Below are 10,293 nucleotides of genomic sequence, written 5' to 3' on the forward strand. Positions count from 1 at the left end.
TGTTTTGATCAACAACAGTACCCTCAAAATTTACAACAGGTAGTCCAGTTCTGTTTCTTGTATTTCGCTTTGAGCAGTTTCAAACAGTTTAAATGTATGATTAACAATAGTTTCCTTTCTTTTGTTCATGTCTCTAGGAGTGCCAATGATCCAACGGATCATGTGTCTAAATCGGGGCATCGAGGGACTTGGTTTACTCCGGGTCCACTCTCCCTATTGTTGTGAATATGTAATCTGTTCTTTATGCTCTCAATATAGTTATCTTTCTTCTGAAAATAAAAACAGAAATGAAAATATTTAAAACAAATACATGAAAGGAATTCATACTGTGATGGATTGCATGGGGAATTTAAAACCCTCAAATTTTTTCTGCTTCCATCTACTAACAATTGAACACAAGCTCACTAGACCATAAATTTCTTCTTTTTCCTCTCCTTTTTTTTTTTTTTTTTTTTTTTTTTTTTTAGCATTTGCATTTGTCTGAATTTATCCCCTTTTTTCCTTGCTTGAAGCATTCGTACTCTAATTGGGTCTCTCAGCATGTTATTCATCTGAATATAAGAGAAATTCAAATATCACTGAAATTACTACTTAGAGCTCAAAATACATCAACGAATAATTGAACTGCCATGAGTAGCAGCTGCTCATAGAGCGCAATTGGGATCACTAAATTTCGGTCCTAAGGGTAAGGGAAAGTGGCAATGTGGTTATGAGCCACTGTGCCAATCCATAACTTTCCATCAACCTCTTTAACTTCACTCACTAGTTTCATTACTTCACCCCTTTGATCTTCAAGCACTTCCAAAATCTCCCCCCGCTCGTCGAACAGAGTGATGACAGTGTACGTCTTCATTCCTACCAAATAGGCCAAGAAGTTCAACTTCATAGGCAATCTAAAGTAGATGCTTCTTATCCATGGGTTGTGTGAGAGGACCTCTTCAGCCGGGGTTCGACAGCAGTCAATCGCAACCCAGAACTGACCCTTCTCATTCAAGCGTATATTGTCTGGAAACCCTGCCAAGTTAGCAAAAACCTCCACTTCTCCAGCCTTTGGGCCTTCTAGCCAGTATCTCATTAGCCTAGAACATGTAATGGAAGCATAAAACAAAGTCGTTAGAATCATGGTTATGTTACTATTCATTTAAATCTTGTTGGAGATTTCAAAATAAGAGAATTTTTTAAAATAAAAAGGTTTTTAGTTGGAGAAAATGGGTGTTTAGAAAGAAAGAAGAGAAAGGCTTCTGGGAGGGCTAAAAGTTCAGTCTCACACTGGAAATTGAGAAAAGTGCCCTCTTACTTTCTCAATTTCCAATCTGGGACTAAACTTTCCCATAAGCCTTTTTCTTCTCTCTTTAAAGTGCCCTCTTGGTTTCATACTATCCAATGTGGGACTACACTTTCTCATAAGCCTTTTACTTCTCTTTCAAAACATTGCTTTCTCAATTTTCAACATTGGACTAAACTTTTATCCTTCCTACAAGCCTTTTTCTTCTTTCTTGCAAAACACTGATTTTCCCAAAATAAAACCTTTTTATTTTTAAAATCTTTTTTCTTTTGAAAATCTCCAACAAATCAGTACCCCAAAACCAGATATGAGAGAGAGGGAGGTTTCTTACCTACAATTGGTAGTCTCTGTGAAAATAAGAAAGGTTTGATCCCTAGATATCTGTACACCATTTGGAAATGCCAAGCCATCTAGAACAACATGAGTAGTTTTGGAAGAAGGGTCATATCTGAGTAGCCTTCCAGTACTTTCTCCTTCCAACAATATGAAGAAATGGTCCCTGTAGCAAAAATCCCACCAGTATACCGCCAAGACCATAAACCCAAGTCACAAACAAAAGCTAAACATACAATTTATAGCAACCCACAATGCTACAAAATTCGTTTGAAGACTACAATCCATTGTATTTTTCTTGAAGACTACAATCTATTGTATATTTCGATGAAAATTTTGTTCTACCAAGAAAAAAGTATAAGGAAACTTACAATCTATTGTATCTCATGCTGGTGTCTGTGAAGAAAATTGAGCCATTCCTGTGAATATCTAAATCATTTGCAAAGAGGATTGGCTTCCCTCCTGCATGGGTTGCTAGAGGAGTGGCAATCCCTCCCTTTGGGCCAACAGTCATGAGACCGTAGTAAGCATCGGCGATGTAGAGATCTCCTTTCTCTCGGTCAAACCTTAGGCCGAGAGGACGGCCACATAGTTGCTCGTGCTTCGATTGCTTGGCCGTGGTCGAGTTGATCCCATTGGCACATAATTTCTCTGACCTTGTAAGACACATTTCTATCAACCACATTAGCAAACGAACCACATATATACTAAAAATGAAGTCTAGCTCATGTAAATGTGTGTTGGAGAGAAAGAGAGAGATTCAATTACTCTAACAGCTTAAGCTCTTAGAGTTGGTGTTATTTAATCATTTATACTTGAACACTCCCCCCTCATGTGTTGCCCCTCTTTTGGGTTGGCTGTCCACATTGATTTTTTTAATATCAAGGAGTCGTTAGGTTTTGAACCAGGGACCTGCGGCTAGGCAATGGCTATGATACCATGAGTAACAACCAATTTTTTAAATGGTATGTGAAACAACCAATTACTACTACAAAAGCTTAAGATGATAGAGTTGGTGCTATTTATTCATTTATACTTGGAGAGAGAGAGAGAGAGAGCATTGCAACAAGGGGAAAGGTCAACTTCATTTGAATGTTCATGCTCAAAACTCACCAGCTAGGAGTAGCAATTGCAAAGGTCTCCCATCCAACAGACTCACCCATCCACCTTACAATCCGCCCATCGGCCAACCCGGTGTAAGGCCCTCTCCCCTCAAGATCAAACTCCAAGGACTCAGGACCATACACCTCGTCCACAAACTCCAATTTCCCATTCCTCAACCGGCTCTGGTTGTCCCTAGGCCAAAGGTCCATGACTTGCCTGTATGGAGCCACATTGTGCTTAACAGGCCGATAGTCACGACCTCCTAGAGGGCCCATTTGAAAAGGGTCCATGAAAATCAAGCCCAGTCCCATGGCCATGAGGAGGATAAGTGAGTGTTTGGCTAGTTCTTCAATATATGTGCTATGTTTCTCCATTATTTTTTATCACTAGAATGAGGAGCAAACGCAGGAAGATTTATGGCTTGTAAGTGAGGAGCAAAGGCAGGAAGATATATGGGTTGTAAAGTTTTTTGTTTAGTACAAGTTCAAGACATGCATTGTGTGTGATAGGGTGACGGTGAGAGTGTAGGTTCGATTTCAGTTTGGCCTTGTTTTTTGTGTTCTTTACTTGCTATTGAAACCAAACGTAAGGCTACTACTCTTTGTGAAAAAAGTGTTTCCTATTTAGGAACTGAGTAAAATTTAAAGGGACGTGATACTGCCACCCATCTCTTTTAATTAGGAATTGTTTCATTGGTGAGCCATACAACTTTGATGGAAAGAATTCCTTGAAAAAAAATTCGAGTGTTCAGAAGGGTTGAAATTTTCCTAGAGAATGGGAAAAAATTTGATCCTGGAAAAAAACTTCCATGGAAAAAGAGCTAGCAAATAATGGGAAAGAAATTTTCCATGGAAATGTTGTTCCCTGAAAACAGTTGGACTCATTTTCCTTGGGAAATTTTGTTCCCAGTATTTGGAAGACTCATTTTCCAGGGAATTCTTTTCCAAAATAGAAAATTTCCCTTGTTTTCTAGGTAAACTGCAAAACCTTGGATTTTTTCCAGAAAATATTTTGGTCTTAGTTTAGCAACCCACTAACTACCTAGTTTGTTTTGCCCAATCTCCATGGGCGATGCATGTTGAATGTGTATATTGAATATTGATGTTAACAATTCGTTGGGCTTTTCACTGTGGGGATATAAATCCTTGGATAACCTTAATTTTTTTTCCATGGAATATTAGCTTACCCAGTGTTGAGAGAGCAAGAGGGAGTTGAGAGAGGGGAAGAATTGAGAGGGCATGATTGAAGAGATGATACGAAGTAGTAGAAAAAAAATAAGGAAAACAAAAACACTATTTTGAATAGTTTTTCTTTTCCCTATTTTCAGCAACACTACGCACCATCCAGTCTTAAGAGAGACATGGATATACGCTAGAATACTAGATGTTACATTGTTTCCATTGCCTATTCAATATGTGACCTCTTATATAATGTAAGCGAGTAGTCATAAATACACTAGATGGGGCTGTTCCAAGTTAAAAAAAGGTGCGAATATATCATTTCCCTGTAATAATTTCAACATAACTTATCTAAGCAGGATATCCAAATTGAAGGATAGCTTATCCAAGGATCTCTATAGTGTTTCACCATGGGAAATCCTCCTTTGAGCTTCCCCATTACGGAAAGAGGATTATGGTGGGACCCATCAGTCCATGCTCTATACTATTGATTTGGTGAACACAACGTATCATATGTGCAAAAGATTCAATTGCAAAGTGATCCTAAGCGTCTAATTGGTACATTCCAAACTCAAAAATAATAAAAGGGGCCGTTTGGAGGATTTCTTCAAAATTATAGCTAAGAGACAAGAGAAGAAGCGGACCTGCCATCGTTTTTTGACTCCTTTTTTACTTCTCGCCCTTCTTTCCGTCAGCAAGAGAGTGAGTAGCAGATCCTCCCATATTTCTAGGTTTTAGAAATCTCAGGATGCAGGAGAGATTTTTAAAACGTGAATTTCTCACTTAAAATCCAAGAAACGCTGTCAAAACAGCATACAACAGCTTGATCATGAACCCTCTTTTACACTTTTTTCAAACTAAAAACTTGGATTCTAAAATCCATTCATCCAAACGGCCTCTAAATTTACATGAAATGATACAGATTCAGATAAAACATAACCTAACAAATGACGGCACAGATCACCCGATACAAACTAGCGGCCCCACCAGGGATTTGTTGAGGAAACAAACAACTGCAGCTTCTACTTCAAAATATCATAAGCCCCTTTACAATTATCAAATTACCAAAACACCCTTACAATCTTAAAAATAACTGTCCTCAAATTACCAAAATACCCTTACAATCTTGAATTATATAATCAACGGCACTTCAACTACCGGGGCCCACACACACATAGTAAATCAAGCTTCTTAACCCGGTCCCACCATTTTGAAATCCCCAACCCTTCCCGCGCCCTAACGGCTTCTTCCTTCAGCCTACCGTTCTCTGCCTTGAGCTTCTCCACCACCAACCAAGTCTCCTTCACAATCTCCCTCTTCTCCTCCTCCCTCCTCACCATCTCCGCGTAATACTCCTTATTCCTCTTCTCCAACCCGTAAATCTTCCCCTCCAAATCCCCAATTTTACAGCTCATCACGCAAAATCTATGATCCTCACTCATCTTCATCACGTACCGAGCCAACTCGTTTGCCTTCCTCTTCATAAACACTCCTTCGGAAGCTAATCCCTTGTTCTCCTCCACCAGAACCGCTACCTGTTGAAGTATGAATGATTAAATAACTCTAACTCTAACACCTTCAGCTTTTGAAGTAATTATTTTTATATGATATTAGAGATATTGCTGAGTTCAAAACCCAAAAACTCCTTAATATTAAAAACATGTGGGGCCATGTGTGCCAACGTAGGGTCAACCCATAAAAAAAGAGGGCCCAGGTATAAATGATTAAATATCACCAACTCTAACTTGATATTAAAAATGAGAAATGATAAATGCGCCCCTTTTCATCAAATGGGACACGTGTACGTGGCAATCAAACTGCTGCTACTAACTGCAGTCATTGATACACTGCTGCTGGGTGTCCCAAGTGATGAAAAGGGGCGCATTTATCATTTCTCTTAAAAATCTACATGTATGGCCAACCCAAAATGGGGGCCACATGTGCCCTTGTGTAGGGCCAACTCATAAAAAAGAGGGGCCACACATGATGGGGGAGTGTTTAAGTATAAATGATTAAATAACACCATCTCTAACAGCTTAAGCTTTTGGAGTAATTGGCTGTTTGACACTACCTGGAACCTAAGCCTGGCGTTCTCGCTAAGCAGAACCATCCTTTCCGATTCCAACACTTCCAAAAGGCTCTTCTGCAATTCGATCATTCGAGTTGATTCCGATTCCAACCGACCCTGAATTTCCAGCTCGAGGAGGAGTATCTCTTTGTCTACGGTCTTTACAACAAGCTCGGTAACAATGGCTTCGTTTGATGTCTGCATCTGTTTCAGGGGAATCGAGTGTGGAGTTTGGTAGGAAAGGGAGCTATCGGAATCAGAATCCGAGTAGGGTAGAATGATTATTGTGCAATCAGTGGCACTGTCGTCTTCGAGGTCGGAATGGAATGAGGGGATTAGTGATTGGGTTTTGAGGGAGTAACGGTCGACTAAGGAGAGGTAGTGATTGTAGAGTTCTTGGAGGAGGTTTAGCAATTGAGGGCGTTTTCGGTAGTAATTTTCTGCGCGTTGGGCGAAGGAGTCAGATTCATCTTCTTCAGGGTGATTGACGGCGAGATCTTGCATCTTCTGGTCGATATCTGTGGCACAAATTTCACAGATGATGAAAAATGCCCTGAGTAAGTTGTCCGAATAAGGAAAGTGATCAGAAATTATATGGTGTGGGGTCGTACAGATCTGTATTTTTCAAAAAAGTATGTTATGGCCCACTCCATAGGATGATCCAAACCGTCCATTTGTTAGGCTACAACAGGCACAACCCATTTTCGTTGTCCCCGACAAATGGACGGTTTGGATCATCCTATGGAGTGGGCCGTACCATACATTTAAAAAAATAGGGATAAATACATTTACACCCACTCTAGTTTCTGACACATCCACTTCGACCCCTGTGGTTTTAAAACTGACAAAGACATCCCCTCTAGTTCAATTTGTTTAAAGTTTGCCCCCTCAGCTGAAGGTTCGCCCATAGATTGAAGGGTTAGGATGATCCGATGGAGCTGATTTTTTGGGCACACCCTATCTATGTCAAGACCCATCAAATGAACGCTTTGGATCATCCATATAGTGTGGGCCCATACCCGAATCCAAACACTACCAAACGCTTTGGATTCGGGTATGGGCCCACATTATTTAGATGATCCAAAGCGTTCATTTGATGGGTCCTGACATAGATAGGGTGTGCCCAAAAAATCAGCTCCATCAGATATCCTAACCCTTCAATCTATGACGAACCTTCAGTTGAGGGGGCAAACCTTAAACAAATTGAAACTAGAGGGGATGTCTTTGTCATTTTTTAAACCACAGGTCGAAGTGGATGTGTCAGAAACTAGAGGGGGTGTAAATGTATTTATTCCTAAAAAAATATTGGTGCCTAAGGCTACCGATCATATAATTTCTCGGAAAGTGACAATCTGACACAACAAGCAAGTTGATTTTGCCTCATGTACCATTAGAATATGTATGTCAATCTATATAAGAGAAATGGGCTTATTTGTCATTGAAAATGGCAGCTCATCGCTACTGATATTCCCACAACCATGTTTTGATAAGTGTAAGAGCTCACCTTGTCTTTAACTATTTAACCGGCTGTTACAATTCCCACTACTGTTTTTATTTTCTATTATAACATAGGGTATCCCTATCCCAATTTTTCGAGCGGGACTATTCCCTACTGTTTTTACACTACAAGGAGGTGGCCCATAGAAGTAAAAGGGGTGGATATGTCTTTTCCCATCCCAAAAAGTTCTTAGCAGCCTAACAAGGAAACGACAATGTGAGTTAGTCTCATTATCAAATCATGGTAGTGCAAATATCACTAGCCTAAATTATTTGACACTCTGGCATAATAGGAAGAGCTCTTATGAAGCACCATGAAATGGACGTGCCTTTCTCTCACCCGTCGACAAATTTGAAATCACCCTTTCAAGTGTACTTTTCAAGGGAAATGATATTAGCACAACCATATTTTAATAATTGCATTAACCCATCTTGTCTTTTGACATCTAAAGAGCTGTCACAAATTATGAAGGTTCCAAAAAATCTATCACAAGCCAATTGAAAAGAAAAGGCAATCTGAGTTAGTGCAATTATTAAACTACGATTGTGCTGATATCATTTCCCGTTTTCAAGAAACACTTGTAAAACAGAAGAGAAAGGTAGACTTTAGCAAAGGCTCTGTATGTGTATCTTTTATGCTCTGTTTGGATGCCGGGTTTTTTTTTTTTTTTCCTGGGATTTATGTGGGTAAAGGTAGGAGACAAAAGATGGGACAAGCATTAATTAGAGAAAGATATTATGATGAGTGGAGAGAGAGGGTAGAGAGAGAAAGAGAGAACACCCTTTTCAAGACAAGATTTTGCTGATGTCAGCAAGAAAAAGCTGATGTGACCACTAAACCTTTACTCATATAAATCCTGAGAACAAAAAAAACCCAGCAACCAAAGAACTTGTAAATTTAGAGATTTTCACTAAACTTGGATGCACTACAGAGACAATCAATGCACTACAGAGACAATCAATAGGTGCTTATAAAGAGCACTCACATGATAAACATAGAATCAAATCTAGATAACTATGGAAAGATATTATCCTAACTAAATCTAGTTGCCGAATCTATCTAGATTACCCAAACTAACCAACTTGCCAAATCTCCCTTCAAGATGATCCAACGGTCAGACTTTCCCATGACAAATCTTAACAGAACTAATGGTAACGAACTCATTCAAGAAGTTTTGGATCTTGGAACAAAAAATAAATGAAAAATAATAGCTTGCATTTTTTTAATAAAAACACTCCTCATTCTCTTATTTTTCTACCTTCACTTTTACCCATAATCATGCAATTTAACTGGATACTTAAACTACGTTTATTTTCTAGCAATTTCAAAATTCATAACCGTAAGCAAAGCGCTTCGAAAAATAACTAAAAAAGAGCTCCCCAGCTTTTCCTCATCTTTGCAAAAGCATAAATGGAAGGGGAAAAAACGAATTTCTGCCCCAAAAAAAAAAAAAACGTCTTTTACTCCACAAATCGTCGGAAACTTTCCATACTGTTTCAATTGGCACCCCCTTTTCTGCTTTTATCCTTTTCAAATCCACTTTTCTTTTTGCAATTCAAAATATATGAATTCCTCTTCAAAATATAGAGGAACAAAGGCTGTTATAACTTATAACAGGAGATGAAATTTACACTCCTTGGTTTTAGTAGATACACTCATTCTCTTCAGTATGTTTCATTGGCCGTTACAATTCCCAATGAGCCGAGCGAAACTCGAAGAACAAAAAGGAGTTCGAACTTCGAAAATTTCAAAAAAGAAGGCGAGAGTACCCAAAATACTCACATTGAAGGTAGGCCCGTTTGGGTACCCAGTAGATTTAGATTTGGATTTCTCACATTTGCAGTTGAGATTTGGAACTTAATCGGGTCCTTCGATTTTCAAATCAGCTACAATAGTGAAAGAAGATTTTCAAATCTTTTCTGCGAGACATTATTTAGAAATCCATATTTGTGCCAATTACCTTCGCCCTCGTTGCTCCTCGACCTTGCTACAGCAACAACAAGACATCCCTCTCTATCTCTCTCCCTCCCTCCCTCTCTTATAAAACATGAGCATGAAGATGATTGATGTATTTTGTATCCAAAACTCAAATCCAATTCCAAATACGAAAACATGAGGTATCCAAACACGGCCTTAGGGATATGTTGGTAATTTTGCGGGGGTTTTTTTTTTTTTTTTTTAAACTGTAGAATTAAATTACCTGCAAGAATGGGTTGAAGCCAGGACGCCTTAGCGGGAATTCGACATGGTTGAAGACAACTCCCCGCCATTTCAAGCTGCAAAAACTGAAAACTGAATATCCAAACCGAAAAGGAACAAAAACTGAAAAATCGATGAAAATCAAACGGTAAAAAACGAGAAGAGGAAAAAAAAATGGAATGATAACAATCTTTTACCTCTTCTGGAGCAGAATGGTCCTTCACCTTGGCCTCAGTTTTTGCGGGGAGTATTCGGAGAAAAACCGCCGGGAAAGATTTCCCGATGACCGGAGCTTGCAGTTGAAGTGGGAAGCACAAGTAATCAGGATGTTTGCAAAGTGAGAGAGAGGTGCATGTGTAGGGAGGATTAAATTACCTGGGGCATTTCGATTAATACCACTCAGATATCGACACGTGGATTCCTTGTTTCAAAATGTGATTAGGGTTGTTCGAGTATTGGCGATTGGAATAAAATTAACTAGAGGCTTTAAAGATAATCTTAGCCATTCAAATTATATAAAATCGTATTGAGAACCCATCATGATGTTTCTATAATGTGCAGTCCCTCTATAGATCGGACGGTTAGGATAATCCTATGTAGATGATTTACAGGGTACAACCTATTTTAT

At 39.0% G+C, this 10,293-nt stretch overlaps 2 protein-coding genes across 2 annotated transcripts; both read right to left on the reverse strand.

The window, feature by feature from the left end:
- Positions 1-518: 518 nt before the first annotated feature.
- On the reverse strand, positions 519-3,149 carry LAP3 (Calcium-dependent phosphotriesterase superfamily protein). Its single transcript, XM_077364837.1, has 4 exons — positions 2,732-3,149; positions 1,990-2,274; positions 1,617-1,784; positions 519-1,079 (listed from the first exon to the last, which is right to left on the reverse strand). Exons 1-4 carry the CDS (start codon positions 3,094-3,096, stop codon positions 680-682), a joined length of 1,218 nt encoding a protein of 405 aa, XP_077220952.1. The 5' UTR covers positions 3,097-3,149; the 3' UTR covers positions 519-679.
- Positions 3,150-4,953: 1,804 nt separating this feature from the next.
- On the reverse strand, positions 4,954-9,988 carry LOC143854725 (kinase-interacting family protein-like). The gene is made up of 4 exons (XM_077364824.1): positions 9,863-9,988; positions 9,667-9,742; positions 5,972-6,486; positions 4,954-5,435 (listed from the first exon to the last, which is right to left on the reverse strand). Exons 2-4 carry the CDS (start codon positions 9,734-9,736, stop codon positions 5,055-5,057), a joined length of 966 nt encoding a protein of 321 aa, XP_077220939.1. The 5' UTR covers positions 9,737-9,742; positions 9,863-9,988; the 3' UTR covers positions 4,954-5,054.
- Positions 9,989-10,293: the final 305 nt, after the last annotated feature.

This window comes from Tasmannia lanceolata, unplaced genomic scaffold (assembly GCF_043159265.1).
Source record: "Tasmannia lanceolata isolate RefF3 unplaced genomic scaffold, GAP_Taslan_0.1 ptg000020l, whole genome shotgun sequence".
In the NCBI taxonomy this organism is placed as follows: Eukaryota; Viridiplantae; Streptophyta; class Magnoliopsida; order Canellales; family Winteraceae; genus Tasmannia; species Tasmannia lanceolata.

Bases quoted from the DNA above. Each gene is read 5' to 3' on its own strand.
- LAP3 (XM_077364837.1), bottom strand. From the start codon at position 3,096: ATGGAGAAACATAGCACATATATTGAAGAACTAGCCAAACACTCACTT. The intron at 2,275-2,731 runs GTGAGTTTTGAG...GTGTCTTACAAG, and splicing joins GCAATTGCTACTCCTAGCTG to GTCAGAGAAATTATGTGCCA. The intron at 1,785-1,989 runs GTAAGTTTCCTT...TTTTTGCTACAG, and splicing joins AGCATGAGATACAATAGATT to GGACCATTTCTTCATATTGT.
- LOC143854725 (XM_077364824.1), bottom strand. From the start codon at position 9,736: ATGGCGGGGAGTTGTCTTCAACCATGTCGAATTCCCGCTAAGGCGTCC. The intron at 6,487-9,666 runs GTAATTTAATTC...TTTGTGCCACAG, and splicing joins GCTTCAACCCATTCTTGCAG to ATATCGACCAGAAGATGCAA. The intron at 5,436-5,971 runs GTAGTGTCAAAC...ATACTTCAACAG, and splicing joins ACGCCAGGCTTAGGTTCCAG to GTAGCGGTTCTGGTGGAGGA.